Source organism: Acromyrmex echinatior, chromosome 3 (genome assembly GCF_024713525.1).
Source record: "Acromyrmex echinatior isolate Ae372 chromosome 3, ASM2471352v2, whole genome shotgun sequence".
NCBI lineage: Eukaryota > Metazoa > Arthropoda > Insecta > Hymenoptera > Formicidae > Acromyrmex > Acromyrmex echinatior.
In genome coordinates, this window is record NC_141854.1 from 17,666,841 (window position 1) to 17,688,512 (window position 21,672).

The 21,672-nt window shown below is 32.9% G+C and overlaps 1 protein-coding gene and 1 long non-coding RNA gene across 6 annotated transcripts in view; both read right to left on the reverse strand.

Moving 5' to 3' along the window:
• Positions 1–21,672, reverse strand: part of Phlpp (PH domain leucine-rich repeat protein phosphatase) — a 95,060-nt gene that overhangs the window by 36,670 nt on the left and 36,718 nt on the right. For all 5 annotated transcript variants that reach the window (XM_011065242.2, XM_087403988.1, XM_087403989.1 and 2 more), the window contains one exon: positions 18,274–18,509. In XM_011065242.2, coding sequence (XP_011063544.2) covers positions 18,274–18,509 — 236 coding nt within the window. The remainder of the gene's footprint in view (positions 1–18,273; positions 18,510–21,672) is intronic.
• Positions 1,911–3,071, reverse strand: LOC147910290 (uncharacterized). The gene is made up of 2 exons (XR_015544516.1): positions 2,348–3,071; positions 1,911–1,962 (listed from the first exon to the last, which is right to left on the reverse strand). It is a non-coding gene; the product is annotated as an uncharacterized LOC147910290 (long non-coding RNA).

Below are 21,672 nucleotides of genomic sequence, written 5' to 3' on the forward strand. Positions count from 1 at the left end.
GACGTGTACGTACTGCATATAGTCTTATGTAATCGAACGTTCGACGAATTTAGAAGCGATTCGTTTTCACAGGAATCCTCAGGGCATTCATAATCAGGGTTTAAAGTGATCAGATTCGTTCAAGCGATACGTTTCTGACGCTTCTTTCAGTAGCACCCCCATGGTAGTATCCCAGATTTAACTCTATTCTTCCATCGCGGCATCGTCTCAATTCCACCAATTTCCTGACGATAATTTCCCATCGGAATCCCACGATCGATCGATTCTACTTTCCGATCGCAACTTTGTTTGAGTTCACTGATCGTTCTCGAGTTTCCATTTGATCTGAGAATATAGGATGAGGGGGAAGAAGAGGAAGAAGAGAAAACTGTGAAGGATACAGAAAATGGATGGGAGAAAAAGGAGATGAAAAAAATCGCGCCGGTTGACACACACACACACACACACACACACACACACGTCGGCGTGGGTTGAAAACGAGAAAGAAACAAGATGAAACGATGTTTCTAACGGACGCGTTTAGCTCACCGTGAACAGACGAGATAGAAATAAGCAACGAAGACCAAAAGATAGAAGACGAAGAGGAAGAGAAAGAATAAGCTTCGTGTCCCAGCTGTCTGCACTCGTCGACGTGGCTAACGAGGGAAGTAACGTTTCTGAGAAAGTCCGGACTTTCGATACTTTGATGAATCAAGTTAGCTATATAATCTGTCGTGCGATAATCCAGGACTAAGGTGGAGGAGATCGTAATAAAAGAAAAAGGGCGAGGGTGCGAGAGAGGGGAGGGGGTTGCGATCTCTTTTCGGCAAAAATCATTTTTTCAGCGTGGAAAATTTTTCTCTCTTCTTTTCCTTTTTTCTTTTTTAATTTGAAAGTGCTGTCAAATTCGAGTTAAGCCTTGCAAGTTATAACAAAGATAAATAATTTCAGGGATGCGTGCGAAATCAGAGACGTTATGGAAATGATGAGCTGTGAAATAGATTCAGCGCGATGTGTATAAGACGCACGAATTATTAGAGATATAATGAACGAGTACTGTTAGCACATCGAACGTGAATTCGCTTAACATCGTATACCGTTCGGCACGTGCGGAGTAAATTCATTATGCGAATTATGTAAACCGTTAAAGCTTCTGAAATGTTTGGAGAGAACAATCGTGGCAATTACGGAGAGCACAAGAGGCGAATTAAGGATGAAAAGCGGGATGATTAGGGAAAGTTGATAATTAAGATTACTGCCTTTAATAACATGGTACATTAATTCTCATAATCGATAATACACAGTCAGCTTGAATTACAGTATTTATTATAATTAGCTTTAAATGATATACCAACGCTATGAAACAAGCTGTCATTGAATGCTTCTAAATTATAAAATAAACTTATATTATGTAACATTTTATCATTTATTACATATGTCAAAGAGCATTAATTTCTTTTATAAAAAAATATTTATTTTATATATTACGTAATGAATATACGTTTATATAATTATATACAATAAAAATATATAATTATATATGTATTTATTATATAATAAAAATATCAAAAATAGTTTTTACGAAAACATAAATAAATATGATGAAATCTTTAATATACCATAATTTAACGCAACGGGATTTTATATCGAGAGAGCACAGAATACTTCATTAATTATTGAAATCATATAATATGATAAAATTATTATGTATATACGGAAAAGTTTTACGATTCTCTCATCAGATTAATGTGATCACATACATGTCACTCACCAAATTTTGCTTAACCATGATTCTTTTTTAATGTCCTTGCGAAATTAACACTGGGATTGGGACAGTTTCTAGTTTGTTTAATAATAGGTACGTCCGTTGAATCAGATAAATCGCCCTTAATCGATTATCGGCAACCGCATATTGGTGGTTTGCGCGGATAGTTAAAAATTCTGACCGCAACGTATGTTCCGATTAATTTCCCGGGACAGTGCCTAAAGGGAAAGTTCAAACGTGCTTTCAAGAGTTTCTTTGACGTTTTGGACTTTTAATTAATTCTTCAATATGGTGATTATTTTAATAATTATCATTTGAGTAAAAACATGCAGTTTTAGCAATATACAAAGCTCATCACAAAAGTTACCATGTTTCACCCGTTTTTTCTCAAAATTGTCGACGTTAATTTTTCAGTAAAAATTCTTAACAAAAATTTAATCGCGTAATTCACTTTTCGTAAGGATAAAAAATTTTACAAAAATTTCCACATAATTTAATTTGCCAAATTTAATTCTAAATATTAAACGCTCCTCGCAATTATGTTGCGCTTAGAATCCTCGCAAAGAAAAAAGAGGCGGACTGAAAATTTGCAAAAATACGTACTTTCTCGAGCTTAATGAAAACTTTATGAACTATCCTACATAGCATCCAGGTTGAACATCATCTTTCTAACGTGCATTCCATCAATTTCAAAGAAGTTGAGCATGATCGCAAAGTAATGCTCATCCATTTAAATGCGAAACGTCTAAAATACTTATGTATGTACGTTTGCATCCTGCGAGATTCGGAATTCTTCAACCGAACGTTATCCCGAAAAAGACGCTCGAGGAACACTAGTCTAGTTGATTCGTCGTCTTCGTCTGCTCGCAGGATACGGAGCATTATTCACGACTACCGCCCGCACATCACTGAGGAACCGAGCGGAGACTTTGTCGCGTGTCCCGCAGCTCGTAAAGCGGAAGAGCACGCTCAGATGCTTAGCATTGCGCAATTTTTGTGTCTGCTAGACACTTCGGGTTCCAGCCCCGAGACACTATTTGAAAGGACGACACGAAGATACTGCTCTGACATTGACATTTAGCCGCTGGGAAAATACACTCGCAAACGCATGACACATGTATGCGCATTTGTGAAAATTCTCGACCTCCTTATTTTTAACTTGACTATATAGATGTACCTTTAACTAGTTACGAGAAAAATTCTCGAGAGAAGGATATGAAATTTCATCGTTTTCAATAAAAGATTCGGAAGAAGAAAAAGATATTACGAATTGCAACGTGAAAGATATCATATAAATAAATATTTATTAATTATTTTAATTTTGAATTAATGTAAATATTTTATTATTTGTATAAAAAAAAACCCATACAATTAAACTTATAAACCAAAATAATATTATTAGCTTAATATATCAAAATAAATATCTACTGTGTGTTAAAGTATTTAAAAATTGAAATCTATCAGTATTTAATGAAAAGATTTTCTCAATTCGAAGAACCTCAGAAAATTCATGGATGCAGGAAAAATAAGATTCATGGATGTAATTTATTCATTTTCTCACATTATCAAAACGCATTACGTTTTTATTGAAGATACGCGGTGGTCGAAATAAAAGTAATGTTGACACGGTTGAACCCTCGCGGGAGATCAGCGTTTATCCTTTTTCCTTTCTCAATTACGAGGACGCATTGCGCAATCTTCGCGATGCGGCCAGAAGACTTCTCTAATGGCCAATTTGAAGATCAATTTCGCGTGCTCGTACCGTTGGAATGCACATAACGGTACGCGCACATCCGCGCTTCTTCGTCTTTTCCAAGAGGAAGGAAAAGTTCAGTTAAACAAAAGCTCAACCTGCATCACCTTTTCGTAAGAACTGTTTTATTTTCTGACAGCGAGATATCGATTGAATTTATCACTGTGACTCATTACAATATCTTAGATATTATTTTTTTTACTGATTAAATAATATTTCGAAGAATTTAATAATATTAATATAAGAGTACATTTTTATATAAAAGTTTCTATAAAATGAGATGTCACCTACAGTCATCTAAAATCTGTTATCGGAATCTGTTTTTACCGTGATGGATACCAAATCTAGCTTGATGCAATTAAGTCTTTTAGCTTCTTAGAATTAAATAAGTAAATTACAAGTCAACACTTTGCCCTTTTAAAATTGATTAATTAAGATGAAAATAGTCTGTCTAAACTAATTTAAAATTTTGCGTGAAACAAGAAATTGTTGTCAATATGAAACTCTCGCCATTATCAGCGAAGAGAAAACCGCGCGATGAATAAATTTCAATTAAACTTCTTGAGAGCACTCTGAAGGAGAAATTGCGCATGCCGTACGAGATTAGTTGATTTTATCAACATCAATATTATCCTGAATGATAAAGTGATTGTTTGCCAATTTCCATTTCGCAGATTTTCAATTTTTTTTTTTTATAAAGTCATTGTGGAACGCCGCACAAATTGTTTCGAATTTTTCAAATGAATATTTTTGACGATTTTGCTGGATGGTCACTTTTTTCAGCTGCAGCGTGCCGTCAATCCTTGGTTTTGCATTTCATGGTGGGCCGAGCGTGTCGATCCAATCTCTTGTTCGAACGAGCACCAGCGATACGCGCCGTTCGTTAAGGCGAAATTTCTCAGTTTGCTTTTGACCATTCCAAATGAGTCATTCGAAGCGAAAGACAACTGTATAAATAAAGTCCTCGGGCGAGAATAAACGTGCCATGACTATCATTGCATCGACAAGAAACTCATTCTTATTGTCTTGATAATTATTATATGATACTTAATTTTCTTTATTTAACAATGTATTATACAATACAGTATTTTATATATATATTGTAGTTATACATATAATACATATATAGGTATACACGCAGTATTATGGCCGTTAGATTTTGCTTGCGACAAGCATCGCGATATCACCTAGTTACAATTATAGTCATAGGAAAGCTAATTGCGCCGATATCACGTTACATTATCGTGACTCGTATGACTGGCTGTTGCGGCTAATAAACTCTAACTCCAGTTTCGTTGTTTATTCCCTCCCGAGAACTACCCCCGCGAGCGAGGACGCGAGATAAGGGTTGTGAGAGAGCGTAGTAGACGATATCGCGTCGCCCGATAATTTACGGGCGAGTAACCGAAGGGAATACAAGGAGAAAGGGAAAGAGAATGAGCGGGGTTTTGGAATACAGCAAGTATTCGTGGAAATATAGGAAGCGTCTTGGGGATTACCTCACACCTGTGCCAAGACCTCCGTTGAGCCTTTTATTCGAAATTCTGCGCCAGGCGAGGAGTAACGTGGAGTGCGCCAGGCGAGAGATACGGGGAGGATATTTGATATACGTGATCGAACGTGCGCGAGGAGGATATTTGAATAACGTGATAAGGATTCTTTCCCACCGTTCGATAAATGCATTCCAGCCGTACCGTACCGTCCGTTTTTGTCCTGGAAAAGCCGGAAACGCTATGGCAAGCGGGAGTTGGACGGGGGAGAAATTGACGAGGGTGGATATCTAGGCGATCGGTCGATTAGGCAGGTATAGAGAACTTGCGGTGGTGAATTGGATACGAGGAAAGTGACAAGATACCGTTCATTCATAGAAAATTGTGGCTCGTGAGAGAGAAAATGAGGTGAACTCGCATTGCTTACCAGCTTCTTTTATATCGTAGACTGATTGGGGTAATTGGATAAGCGCGATGCAGTAAGTATAGAAAAAATTTATATTCTTTAGTAATAAAAATAGTAGTATGTAATTAATAAATTATTAAGAAACAATAATTATTCGTTTAAAATGCAGCTCTTGTCTCTCTCTAGAATAATCTCTCTAGAATAATCTATTACATTTGTAATCTATTACAGAATTATGAAAAGTGCTTTTCATTTTTTATCAGATAAAAATATTTTATTGACATGATTCATCTCATTTTCAAAATTAATTTTTATTAATCTCTGTATAATGTTTTTTATATTTTTATAATTATTATATTTTTATTTTATTATTGATATTTCTTTAATTTGTATTTTTATTTTTTAATGTCATTGTTATAGAGAGAAGATATCAAAATTCGCGTACTATGTATTCTTACAGGATTCTGCCGTATCAACGTAGCATTTCTTCTTACTTCAGTTTAACTTGATCGTTTCTCAAAAGATAGTGTTACCATCTCAAAATTGAATTTGATAATTTCATATCTTTAATAAAATATTCTTTTTATACGTTAATTATATGTAATCATATTGTATTATAAAGTTATAAAAGAATATACATATTTATTTGTTAAGATTAAATTTATCTCGGATATTTATATTTATCTATTTGTCACTAATTGTGAGATAGAATATAAAATCTTCAAATTTAAGATAAATCTTTCAAAATGCGGATGCAGCAAAAATATTTTTTTTTATATTTGAGAGATACATAAATATTACATTTATGCAAATTAAATATTTGGAAATCTCATAATTAATTATTTTTTTTGCACAAAAAAATTCAACTTATTATTTGCACAATAATGCTTATTTGACAATTTAGGAAGATGTGTAGTTACGTTTTAACTCTTAGTTTCAACACACGATAGATCGATCGTTCGTTGTTTTTTGTTTTTACACTTTTACGTATACTTTTAAGTATACAAAAATTAATAAGTCATTCTTATTATATATATATATATATATATATATATATATATATATATATATATATATATATGCTGCCTCAATAGCGGTCCTTAATGACGTCACATTGAGATCGAGATTTGTTTGTGACCCTTTCAACTACGCTCCATACGTAGTAGTCCAAGAAGTTTAAATTTGAGTGGGAGGCCAGAATTCCTTGGACTAAAACATATCTACGTTGTCTGAGAGCCAATTTTGAATCAAATGACTCGTATGAGCCGGTGCACCGTCTTGCTGAAAAATATATGGCCTTCCGGACGCCACAGTTTTCATCCACGGCTTCACTACATCCATCAGAACTCGTAACGATTGCTCTGGGTCATCCGAAATCAGCGCTTGAGCCCTTTGAGGGTTCTTGACGCGTGCGTTCTTTCGAATGACTCTTCCTTGCTGGCATACTGGAATCTTCGTTGGACTGTTCTAAAGCCGTATATTTTGCCACAACGTCATAAACGGTTGATCTTGGATATCCAAAGAATCGAATTATTTCCGTTGCTGAGCGCCCAGCGCGAAGGCCTTCGATGATCGCGGGTCTTCGATTATATTCCGCATTTGGTTTCAACATCGCGGCCATTTTGAGAATATGATTGTTTACTAGAAGCATCAGGCTTTCTCAGACGCCAACAACAATCACTGGCGGAGGCACAATATAGCGGAAAATTTAAATTGAAATTTGTCCGGATTTTGGTGACGCACCCTGTATATACTTTGATATCATTAGAAAATATTTATAAAGTTATGTATTTTTAAAAAAAGGAAAAGAATAGATTTAGCCAGATATCTCTAGTATGATATTTAAGAAAAAAAAGAAATATGCAGAGCACGAATGATCTAATCATGTGTATTAAAGATTAACTCTATCATAAAAAGATTGTATTGCTGTTATAATTACGAGCATCATCTGTATTAAGGAGATGAATTTTATTCTAATTAAAACAAAAAAGAAGCATTTATTGTTTAAAATACAAATACGTGCAATTATTGGTGCGATAGCATTGATAAGCTTCAAAGGATCAACATAACATTCAGTAAACATACATTCTATTTAACCTATACATCTGTGCCGTAAACGCGTTAATTTCGCCCAATGAACCGAAAAGCGATAGTCAATGTGGCTATTTGTCTTGTGGGAATTGATCGGATCCATTGTATAATTTCCAAGGTGTTAAATAATAATAGCGCAGCCGACGCAAATTGCAACAGTAAAGTAATTACGTTTGATTAGAATATATAGAAATAAAGAAGGGCCAAATCTTTTTTTTTTGCATACTTTTGACGCAACAAGTCACTTTATAATTCCATAGTCTTCTTTCTCATATTAGAGAAGGGTAGAATGTTTCACTATTTTGTTTGCAATTTCTATGACTTTCTTAAGCGACTCTGTGGAGTATCTCAAATGATTGCAAAATCCGATTGAAAAAACCGATCGATCACGGACAGGATCGTGTTCTCTCTTTTCCTGAAATGACACGGTAATGCGTGAAAAACTGTCAAGATGGTTCCCTTGCCACCTGCGTCATTCCCGATGAGAAATCGATGCGTTTAATGAGTCATTACCACGATCTTGTTAGTTGGACACCCGGTATACGGTGGACTTCGTGCTTGGGAAGGAGATTTTCCCCGTAACGAGAACATCATTATCGTGGTTGCTGTTCTCGTGAACTTTTTTCTTTCTCTCCTGCTTTTCTACCTGAAAAAGCGTTATACCGTTCTGGAAGGATCTGCAAAATCAGGTGGAATAAGACGCCTCTCCTGTTTGCTTGTCCTGTTTTCTCTCCTCTTCATGTGTCCTACCTCTTAGCAGCTAATACTAAAGTTTGTGGCTTTTTGCGAGGCTACACTTTGCACGACGTAGTTTCTGCGACAATGTTTTTCCACCGTCATGTCCATCTGGGAAAACTTGGTGAGAACTTGGTGCACCTTTTCAGATAACTTTTAACGATGAACAAATCGTTTAAGACGACAATTGAGTTGTCGATTAATGAAAAGTATTAAGCAATAATGTTGTTAATCGATCAATTGTGCATTAAACGCGTCGTTATTGTCATTGAAAATTTACAGAAAAAAAACTTGCGCGCGGTATTGAATTTTCCTAATGAAATTTTGAAATTAGAGGAAGAAAATTGACTGAGCCTGTATCGAGTGAAATTCCTTGTGAGAACTTAATAAGGCGCCTTAATAAAAATTCTTTTGATCACGGTCGGTATGCGAAGCTTTAAGGGTCCTAGGAAATAATTTTGTCGGCGAAAAAAAAAACGATGGGGTGGCAGAATTCGCTTGCCCTCGTTGTTTTCCCTTTGTGACTAACAAGTGGAATTCATGTGAATACACGTTCGCTACTGGTTTACTCTTGTAAAGATCTTTTGAGGGTGAAAATGAGACGGGTGGGGCGAGGATGCAAAGGATGGACAAGATAAACTAGTAGATAACAATGGTACTTTAATAAAAAATGTGCCAGTGGCAACACACACACACACACACACACACACACACACACACACATACCGCGCACACAGTATTTAATAAAACATAAGTTATGTTGTAATTATTCTTATAATTATAATATCTGTTAAAAATGGATTTTCGTTAAAAGAATATCGGCTCACGAATCTAATTTTAAATGAAAAAAAAATTCACTCGGGTCTAAATTAAAAAATATATAAATGTTTCTTAAGTTTCCATATTTCGACTTTGTTTATGAATTATTAACAAGTTATGATTATAAGTCAACTGTTTTTTAGCTACTAAATTGGTATGCAAAGTTGACTTATCTTCTCTTTTATTCCCGGTCCCCGTTCAGTATTATACAATAGTAGATGCAATATAAATTTAAATTTTGCAATTTGTAAAACAACTTTGACTATTTATGGGTAAAGATCTATTTGATATCCTGTATGTTTTTAGCGTTATCGTAATCGTACGTTTATTGACGTTTAACTAAATGTAATTGTTTTTATTCTGAGCGATAGAACAGTTTCAAGAATGATTGAGAAGCAATCCAAGAGGAACAGAGAAAGGCGAAAATAGTGATGCGAGTGTAACTAGCAACTTTTGCGAAGTGCCTTTCAGCGATTAAGGAGAAACTTTCGCGATTTACAGTGGATTCTAAAAAGAGCCGCAGACCTCGACGGTCCAATCGAAGATTTACGATTGAAATAGCTATTTGAACTTTATATCTTTCCCAATAAGTTTCAAAATGTAGATGGCTTCGAGTGTCGAGCATGAAACGTATTCGTTTAATTATGACAAAAGATAAGCGAAATTATCATAGAAAAAAAATACTGTATACTAAATTTAGAGATTTATCTTTAAATTTACTTTTCAAATGCAAAAAGTTTTTGAGTTTAAAGATATTTGTCACTTTATTGGAAACGACTGTCTCAGAAACTTTGGATTAATTTATTTGGTTTGTTACACAAACTAAAGTATTATTTTTCTAATTTATTTCCACACTGTAAAAGACGAATTAATGTAAAGATAAATTACGTATTGCCTGCAATATTATTTTTCTCGATAACTCAAACAATAAGTGTGAATTTAATGATGAAGTGTCAATTTAAATCTTCCAGGTTGCTTGTCCCAAGATTCTAGTAATAAATGCCCAAAAACAGTCAGCCCTAATTTCGAATCCGTTACAAGGCTAATCGCCGTTATCTTCCTTCGAGAGAGTTCCCTTTCTGGATGCGTGAGAAATTAGGGCAGAGCCTTTTATCCCTCGAGCCCGATTTTTCTCTTTCACGTTGTTCTGTTCCTTTAATTTGCGAATGAAGAATCGTTAGATGTGTGAGAATTTGCGCGAAGATAAAAATTCTTCGTACAACAAAAGTGAAATCTGTGAATCTCTTCGCATTTAATGATCGTAACCGTAAAAAATCGCGCCAACTTAAGTGAAGGTAAAAGAGATTGCTTACACACTCAGCAAACTCTAATTTCGTCATGACGTATGTTCAGCGAGAAATTAATTCATGCTCGAATTACGTAACGCGCAGAATTTTGCGGTGAAATTTCAGTTAAACACGCACTTGGCATTCAGCTAAGAGTGAATTTGTGGCAACAAAAATCGACCTATGATACAAATTATAGTATTAATTCCGCGTAATAACATTGCAGTAAATGGACTCATTTCATGTTCGCAAACACATACAAGATCGACAAAGCGTACACTTATTACATTTACGTGTATATAGAATGAATCAAAGCCAAAATGTAGATTATTCAATATATTTAATGCTTATTCTATTTAATGTGAAGCGATTATAATAGTGTAATGTAGAAGAATGAATCACTATATTTGATAATACATGTTATGAGATACAATATAATTGGGATAATGGAGGTAATAATTAATTAATCGAGATTATTGAACCCTGTTTGAATTGCAAGTCATCGATTAATGAATATTGTCTTTCTTAGATTTTTAATATTATAATTTGAGATATTATAATATACAGAAAAGTTATTTTAATGATAGGATTTCTAATAAATATAGTTATTTCTTTTAAATAATTTTTTTCTTAAACATTTTAATTTAAATCTTAAGAAAATCTAATAGATTTTTATATTTCACGTTTTAGAAACGATTACAATAAATATAATTGTTTCCTTTAAACAATTTTTTTCTTAAACATCTTAATTTAAATCTTAAGAAAATCTAATAGATTTTTATATTCCACGTTATTTTAAAAAAACGATTACAGGATATTCTCTGTAATTAATAATTAATTATAACATAATCTAATTATAGCAATAATTATTATTATTACAAAATAATCAGAATACCATAATTCTTTTTATTAATTGCTTTATCGAATAATTAATCATTTGATATTTGCAATTTCTAAAATAATAAATCAATTAATGTTGATTTTTAAGTAGTACTGTATTCCTCATTTCGCTGCATAATTGACGTTCGAGAACAAAGTACCATTAGGCATTGTCCGAACACCTGTGATCTATTAATTCCTTAATTCCTTAATTAATTATTTGCGTAGCAGTTTCATCGTAGCAGTTATCAAGTCGTCGCCGAACGAGATTTATCTTTACCGTTTCACGCATCATATCGTTGGCATTAATTAATCTTCCTCGTTGTCATTCGCGATTACGTCGTAAAAAGCGGCACTGCGAGATTGATCACCTGTTCCGTACGGCAATTATTCCTCGTAATCCACTGCCATTTCCGAGCCTCTTATAATTTTCGGTTAATGATACGTTGAATTTTGTTGCCACATCGCTGAGTAAAACGAATTACGCGATGCCCTCAACAGTTTTCCGCGTATAATAAACAGTACTTTTTCTTCCGGATAAAGGGAGTTTTGTGTCGTTCCAAAATTAATTTTGATGGAGATCGATTTTACACGACATTACATCTTCAATAATGATAGCATCGCATTCCACATTATTATGCAAAGCGGAATAAATAATTAAAAGATATCAATAAAGATGCAAAGAGAGAAATTTTAATTCAAAATATACTGAAAGAAAAATGTTTAGTATTTGTAATTATAATTGTAATTGATAAAATAATTACGGCTAGGAACTTTATTTTTATAGCCTATAAGTTAATAATTATTATATTCATAATTATATTCTATAAAAAAATATATAATTAGCATCGAAAATAATTAGTAAATTATAAAATTGAATTATATGATAATTGCAATCTTTTTTTCTTAAATAATAATAAAATAAATAAAAATACAGTTTCTATAAAATACAGTTTTTTTACAGTTCAATATTCTGTCATAGAATTTTTAAATCTCTTAAAATTGAAGATTGATTTCGGCTTGAATATTAAAAAAATTATTAAAAATTAATTACATTATCAATTAATACTTTAATCAATAATTTTAATAAAATTCAATTAAAGTTTATCATTTTCAATTAAATAAATTAAAATTAATGTTTTTTGCATTCTCGTTTTCTCATGTTTACATTTTTAATTTAAATAGTTGAAATTATTTTTTTCAATAACTCAAAAGCTATTATTTTCATTTTTAAATATTTTTTTTAGTCTAACTACTTGTACCATTGAGAAAAGGTATGCTGGCTTCATTTTAATCTCTACATATATTGACATGTACATTAAAGTATAACTGTTAAAGCAAATAAATTGGAAAAAATTGTAACATTTGCAAATCCTCTGTGTAACTAGAGTTCGACATTTTTGTTTATTAAATTGTCTTTAATAAAGATCGATTTAATGTATTAGTTGTGCAAATGAAAATCACGGTATTAAAAAGTTGTAAAATGCATTGCGAGAGACAAATTTTCCTACGGAAATACGCTGACAAGTACATTGAAATAAAATAATATTTGTAGTTGTAAATAATAGCAGGATTATATATTTGTATAACAACAAAAAATGCGCTACAGAATATTTTTATGCATTTTTCCAGTTAAAAAGGCAGATCGAAATAATGGAGTTAAGTATTTTCATGAAATCATAGCAATCACCGATCAAAAGAATTTGCAACGAACATGTCGAAAAGAAAGAATTCATGTCGCAAAAATAGATTTCGTAGATATCTCATAAATGATGTTTAATCCTAGCTGCGGATATAGCGAACACGAGGAATACGATTAATTAATGAGACGCTGACACGTAACTGGATGCAGCTACGTGAATGCAACGTTCCATCGTGGTCAATGCGTTCTGTTGGCACGCATGAACGCATCTCGAATGGAACGCGCGGATAATCAGATTGGAAAGTATGATCCGTTATATCGAGTCATATTTGTTTATTTTTCATTTTTTTTTCCTGTTGTTTTTATCAAACAGAGCAGTGCGATAAATTTGCCCGCGTGACTGGAATGTCGATCGTCTGTCGTCGAGTGAATGCAATCGAATATTTGGACACGTTTCTATTAATCGGACTTCGTGTTTTAAATTTTGTAAATTTAATGGGCTCACTCTATTGCATAAGCTTCACTTTTGTAGAAATTTATAAATATATACATATGATTCTACATATTTAACGTTAAGTAACATTCCCTTTTGTAAAATTAAATAAAATTCATATTATGTTATTATATGTATTTTTCAGACATATAATGATTAAATATTTTTGGATACACTGAAAGAAAAAATAGATTGCTGCAACAATTTAGATAGTAAAATATGGCATAGCATTTTTAATCGGCTGCAGCAGTTAGTTTTTAGTTGCAGCAGCAAATTTTTAGTTGCGTTAGCCTATTCGCAATGTCAATATATGATTTCAATAGGCTAACGCAACTAAAAATTTGCTGCTACAACCAAAAATTGGTTGCTGCAGCCGATTAAAAATGCTATGTCATATTTTATTACCTAAATTGTTGCAGCAATCTATTTTTTCTTTCAGTGTACAATTAGTTTTACGCAAAAAAAAAACAATAACTTACAAATAAATAATAAAGAAACGTTATTAATGTTAACATTAATAGTAGTATCAATAATAATAATAAATTTTCTATTAAATATTTGAAGATTACATATTTCTTTTTTTAAAGAAGATTAACAGATACAATTATAACATTTTGTATAATGAGAAATAAGCAGAGATTCAATAATTACTTATTTAGTGAATATCTAATACATAAAACGTAAAAAGAACTTATATGAATAACAAAAATAAGTGAGATGCACTAAATACAGTTGAGACTGGATCCTTGGTGCCTATTAATAATTCCATATAAATTTTAAATTATAAATATTAAATTATTTTCCGGTTATATAAACTGCGAGCCGACTGCTGTCGGATTTGAATTGCAATCATAAACAGAAATAAAAGAAATAAAAATATAAACAGAAATAAAAATATTGATCGCAATTTAATAATGGTGCTAATAAGCATTTTAAAACACTGCAACGTATATGAACGTATATGAACTAATGTAAGTACTCTTATAAATATCCAATTATAATATAGAGATATAAGATTGATCAGATATTGACAGGAGATCGGAATAATAAAAACGAGAGTAATAGAACAGTCGTGAGATAGCACGTTAATTTGAATCTCGGTCAACTTTGTTAATTTTTTCCATCTTTTATAAGTATAAATTTAAATATCCTCAAAAAAGCCAATTATCGGAAAATTAATTAATTGAGTATTAAAGCGGTATTGATAAACTGTCTGATTTAATGGATAGAGAGTATCAAAACTGTCAAGACAATAAATACGAATAGATGATGTATCAAACTGACTTGTCATAGAGAGCCAATCGTTTAAAACGTTTCATTCCTATTAAGTAAATAATGACGTCCCACTACAAAATGTCACAGCCCACTCGATCGTGTCATCGGCATGCCGTATTCAAGAAAATTGTTTCATTATCTGGTACGTACTTGAAAATAACTCAGTTTGACGCAAGTAAATTCCGCCAGTAAATGCTAAATAAAGAACAGATGACAAATCATAAATTAAATGCTAAATCTATAATTATAGCTTTTATTTCTGTAAAAAATGTACGTATAATAAATAAATGTCTTAAAACTATTAATTAGATACATGGTAAATTTGTGGATACATACTAACAAACTTTGTTTGATTAAATAAACTTGTATAATAATCAAATTAAAGCTTTTTAAATAAATTCTTATATTGTATATAAAGTAAACAGCTATATATATTATACATACGTATACGTAGAGAAATTTATAATTCAAAAAAATAAGAATGGTAATAAATTTATAGAGAATTTCGGTAAAGATTTTTGATTTTAGACATTAATTTTTTTGGCATGCAGTATGAACCTTTTTGTATGCAAAATCGATGGCATAAAATAAAATGACAGTGCGGGGAAAAGATTTTCAAAGGTCGAAAATTTGGATTGACATATCGAAAATTTTGCCCATCATTCACTGCACGACAATACATTAGCGGAAAATTCAACGGACGGATTAAACGCGATCGCCGTGCATCAAGTCGATGTAATAACAGCAGGTTCGTGGTGGCGATGCATTTACGCCATAGAGAAAAGCGGCAAAATACTCGCGTTGAATAATGCAAGGCAAACGGAAGAGAGAGTGTGAGAGGGAGAGAGAGAGAGAGAGAGAGAGAGAGAGAGAGAGAGAGAGAGAGAGAGAGAGAGAGAGAGACAAGGGAACGAGAGAAAGAGGTAGAAAGAGTCGCATCTCGTATTTGTACAACTGATCGCTGAATATTTAGTGACGTGTTTATCCGATTCATGATCTCGCGTTTTGAGCTGCATCACGTTCACTTGGCGTATTGAAAATGCTACCAAACTCGCTCGTGTTTGTCGAATTATCGTGCGTCTCTGCGTATGCGTTAAATTTCTCGCAAGTTGCCATTTACTCGAATTGAAAAGAGTCCATTGGCGTAAATGGAAGAGAAATAGATGTGAAGTGAAACTATTCTCAACGGTGGCTTTCTCGTGATCGCTCAGAACCCTTTTGAATTGCGCTACGATTTTGTAAATATCTGTTTTCCAATATGTGTATAGTTATCATATCGATCATAACAAATATTTGTAAATAACATACATACTGATGCGGAAATAAAATCCGCGCCGAATTGTTTGGTCTAGCTGCTGCGCTACTATGTTTTAATATTCTGGAAAAAGAGTCGAATCATTGGGAGATTTAAATGTTGTTTCGTTTGAAATATCGGGGGAAGGGGAGGGGGGGGGGCGCTTTAAAATCTGTCACTGGATGTTATGAGTAAGTCACGGAAAAAAATATTTTTGACTGCGTCATTATGACTACGCTATCGAAAATATCGGGAGATTGGTCTGGATCGCGGATGTTGGTAATCGTTTCGGTCATAACGTTATAGAAACAGCCATGTGTGCTTTCGTCTTTTATCTTCTCTTTCCAACCTTTTTACCCCTCTTCTTCGTCGTGCATTCGGATATTAAAGTTTGTTCATCGTGATTTCATATTCAGGGTGTGCCTCTAGGCCAATGTTTGCATCATTTTGGATTCCTCCTGCTACCCTCCTCTTCTTTCAACCCTGGACCGTCCTACAACTAACCTCTCTTACTCTCGTTGTCACTCATCTTTTCAGTCGCGATATCGCCGGATTCGCGAGATGAAGAAGGGGGATCGTTGTTCTTTGATTTCACTGGTGCTTTAACTATACCATCCAGCTCTTTAAAAAATCGACTGCACAGTTATTGAAAATTAAGCGTCTATTTATTAACTCCGGAAATAAGCCGGTGATGTGAATAGGAGACAAGTTTTTACAAGACGCATCTTTCCTTTAAAAACCCTCAATCTTTCCCTTTCGCTGTATGCATTTAATTATAAATAAAATCTCTAATTAGAAACGATACATTGTGTATGTAACGTTTTCGCAACATCACATATGTTTTGCTCTTTTTTCTTCTGCAACGGCGTTTATTAAACGGGTGTATATATAGCGCACATGATGAAGAGACATTTCATAGCAAACTGATGCATATTTGCGGAACTGCCAGCTATACGATATATCGGACAACCTTCCGTTGTCCTTTTTGTTAGCTGGTGATTCTATTAAAGCCCATCAAAACGCCTATGTTTGTCCTCATTTGCATCGGACCGCGAGTTAACAATACACAATTCTAATTCACTGCGCTGTCCGTCGCCGTGTAACGACATTATCGAGCGCCGTCCGCGCCTTCCCTGTATGGCATAATTTCCATGTTGCACTCTGTTCGTCGCTTCTGCATTGACGTTCCATCTATTCCTTTCCAGATATGGTCGGTATGCTTTGGAATATTACCTATTCGGAATATCACCTCCATATGACCTATTTACACGCGCCAAAGGCCTTTTCGAAAGGGTTGTTGGGAGATTCAGGATACATTACGGTACAAAGGTGCCAAGATCCGAAGTAATTTACGCAAATATTCCAAAAAATAAAATTTTATACTTGCTAGCACACACACATCCTTATGCATTTTAAATATCAATTCGCGTAGTCCTCGTGTAAGCGTCGGTCTCGCTTATCTTCAAGATGCAAAATTCAGTCTTGTCCGAACTCGTTGCATAAGAATCGTTCATTTCCTTGTGGAGTTATGTATGCCCAAAGAGAAGTCTCGGGAATCGGTTTCAGCTGCGAGAGCTTAAATTTTAAGGCGACTGAAATTGTAGCGCAAACAACGACTGCAACGAAGGCTGTACACACCTCTTGGAAAATGGATTTCTCTATTCTTGTTTCGTCACGCGTCACTGTGAATTGTTATCTGTTTATTTATTGGTAGTAGTTTATCGCTGTTGAACAATTGGAATTTCTTTTCCAAATATATTAAGACAGTTAATTTACTAAATTAATGTAATACCGAATGTTTTTGGCAATGAAGTATCTTAAATCGGTAAATGCACGCAAAGCAACAAAGATCGATGATATTTTTTAAATAACAAAAGCTGCCATAGATTTATTAAAAAATATAATATATGTTTTATTATATTGTTAAAAAACTGAAAATTTATTATATTATTCTTGTTTACCAAAAAATTAATTATATCGATTTTAATTATACGATGTGATGAATAATTTTAATATTTATACAAATTTTATTTCATTAAGATATTTTTTACTAATATAAAAATTATTTACGTGAATCATGTCAATCTTTTGGTGAACAAGAACAATATATAATAATAAATTTTCAGTTTCTTAACGATATAATAAAAGATAAATATTATATTTTTTAATAATTCTACTGCAGCTTTTGTTATTAAAAAAAAATGTTACATCGTTACATGTTTTAATTCAAATTATTCTAGTTGACTTGAAATCATATTTCTTTCCTAAGACGATGTCTCCAGGTGTTTTCTGTATTTCGTCACAAATTGAATCGTTGCGAGAAATTTTCTCGATTTCATGTGAAAGAATAGCGAGGAGGTGTTTACCTTTTTGATCCAGTTTTTCCAGAGGTCTCGATCCCAAGGATGATGGAAGCCCAGATACAGATGCCTGGTTTCGCGATGGTGACTCTCTTCAGGGTGTTGGCTCACATGGCACTGTTGAGTGACCCTGGGAAACCCAGTGACACGCAAAACGAGTTTGCCCAGACGTGACGGCGCATAGCATACCGCGCCACCTCCGCCGCTCAGTTCCATCCATTCTGCTCGTGATTCTGGAGAAGCTGAGGGAAAATGCGTTTGTCTCGTTATTTATCAGTTCTTTGATAAATTGGGAGTATGTATAAGCGCGGTTACGACGACATCGCGCCGTCGTGAAAAATGTCACAGGGATAGATAGATACATAAAGATGTTTATTATAGTATTGTAAAACGAACCTTCTAAGGGATCTCCGTAAAAATAAGAAAAAAATGTGAAGAAACAAAAATATACAAATAACGGAAATAATGCAGCAAAAGTAATATTAATAAAAATAAAATATAAAAATAAACTTTTTTATAAAGCTCGAGAAATATTACATACCATGAGACTGGAATGAGAAGCTGCAACAAAATTAAAATTAAGAAAAGAAAAAGAGAAAAAAGAAAAATAAAGTAAAGAGAAGTTAAAATACAAGTTAAAATAAAAATTAATCCGTCTCATCCGGCAAGTGGAAAAACATAAAGTAAAGTATTTTCTCGGATAATAATAGAAGAATGTAAATAAAATATCTTATTTTTAATTATTACAAGAAAATTTTGTAATTCTAATTTGTGACAGGTTCTCAATTAAATATTGCTTATGACTGAAAAATGATCAGTACGGGATGACACCAAAGCGATCATCGTTTTTTTTCGTTTGTATCGGTTGACAAAAACAATTTTTGACACGAGCACTATTCTTCCGATAAACATTTACTTTAGGCATATTGATATGTGTTAAGCGCGTATTAACATGAAGCTTCAACGCTTCGAATTTTGAATTTCTACGTGCTCGACATGTTTTAGGCTCGCGTGGCGGAGGGACGACTCCATTTCTTGCCCCGAGAGACCAACGGTGGGGTCTAATTACGTTGAGCTACGCCGAGAATGCCGGACGGTCATTGATATTCCGATGACGGCCAGTTACATTCCACGGCGTCGGCTTTCAGGGAACATCCATCACCGATCGGTACACTCTCGCAGATACAAACGCCATTGGGTATTATCGAATTTTTGCCCTTCTCCCGGGAAAAACAGTATCAGACACTTCCGGGGATCCGATACAAAATATTCGGAGCGATAGATCACAAAATACCGGAGAGCGCGACGCTCTATCCAGATGCTTGTACGATTATAGGATTAGATTCAGGTGGAGAATTCTTTTTGGGAATCTAAAGAGGTTTCTCGTTTCAATTAATAGAATTAATAATACGTTATGACCCAATCGACATCAAATAAAAGTAATACCATCTATCACAATAAAAAATATTTTGTATTTGAAAATAATTTACTCGAGTAGTTGTTAAAAACCTGTGTTGAATTTTTAAGATATTTAAGTATTAATTTCATTTGTTGTGATTATGTTATTTAAATCTTTTGTTAAATTGATATTCAATACTGCTTAATGTCAAAATAACATAATTTATGAGTAAATAAATCAATAACATAAAAATGTGTTTTAAGATAAAAATTTTAAGATAAATAAATAAAATATGTATTAATTTAACATATATTATATATAAAATGTTAATTTGACCGAAAAATACTTCCATAGTTTGCTTGACAAATTGTCAGTATTACGTTTTGTGATAATTTTATTTACATAATATTTGAGTTACTTTGTAACATATTCATCTTACATTAAACAAAAATTTAAGTAGATCGTTTATGTCACGTGAGGTATATTTTAAAACAAATTTTCCAACTGCGTATGTTATAATTTTGCATTCAACGATGTACATAACATCATACGTTATATTATATTTATAGACTCGTATTCAGAACGCGCTTTTATGTCTGAAATTCTATAGTATATATACGTAACGTAAATTATGCTAAATAAATGCTAACATCACATTCTGAATACGAGTAAATGTTGAATGCGAAATTATAACGTAGATTATATATTACTTTTAGTTGGTATTGACTGGGAAGATTCTTGAGTTTTGTAATTTGTGAATCATAAATCTTGCAAGTTACGCTTAATGAAAATATTTCTCTATCTTAATGTTATTATCGTAACTATTATTATTTATATTATTACTAGTAAGTATATTACTACTAGTAATAGTAGTAATAGTAGTAGTAGTAGTATATATATAATAATAGTAGTAGTATAATATATATATATATATATGACTAAACGTATATTATATGACTAAAACAAATGACTTTACAACAGAGCTTTATAATACCTATTTCTCTCCTTTATCATCATCTTTCCTCCTTCGTGCTTTCTAGCTAAGACATAACAAGACTGAAGGACCAAGTCTTATCTCTACGTAATCCTCATCCCTAGCTCGTGCATCCTCATATTCTTCTCTTATATCTTCTGCATGTACAAATGCAGCCAGCAACCACCATTAATCCGAATAATTTATTTTGAATAATATAAAGATTAATAAAAGCGCAATAGATTTTTAAACAATTTTTGTTATTTTCAGCGGAAATATAAAAATATAATACAATAGCTTGTTACATTATTCCACGAAATGCGGAGCGAGAACGATCCGTGTTTTCCTATTGGTCTCGAATTGCGGTGCCAAGCGTTGGAAAATAGTTGAGGCTGGCAATACTTTGTTTCAGTTGTTAAGCGATACGGCGTACGCGGTTGGCATCGTTTCACAATAAGACTGTTACGCTGCTGTACAACTAATTTCCGGGGCTGGTTCCAAAACTAAACACCCCGAGAAGTTCTTGCTAGTAGCTCATTAAGTTAGATTCTAACAAGTTTAACGTATTTTGTTAACTTTATGTAGGACGAATAGAATGAACACTTGAAATAGATAAATTTCAGCAATTTCATTTTTACATGAAACGACAATTTTTTATAAAGTAAAAATTTCTAAAAATTTTAATATTATCAAATATAAAAATGTTTAAATAACAAATAATTAAATACATTTAAATATCTCCAAAAAAAATGCGCAGCTAATTATAAGCAATGATTTTATGAAATTGTCTAATATACGAACTTTTTGCAATATATATATATATATATATATATATTATATATATATATATATTAGGTGTTGGAATTAATTCGTAGCGTTTTACAAGTGATGGGAAGTACTTTCATTAATGTATTTTTTAATGCTCATGTGAAATAAATAACATTCTTTCATTAAAAAACGCTACGAATTAATTCCAACACCTAATATATATATATATATTTATGCATTTGAAATTTTTAAATTCTTTAGATTA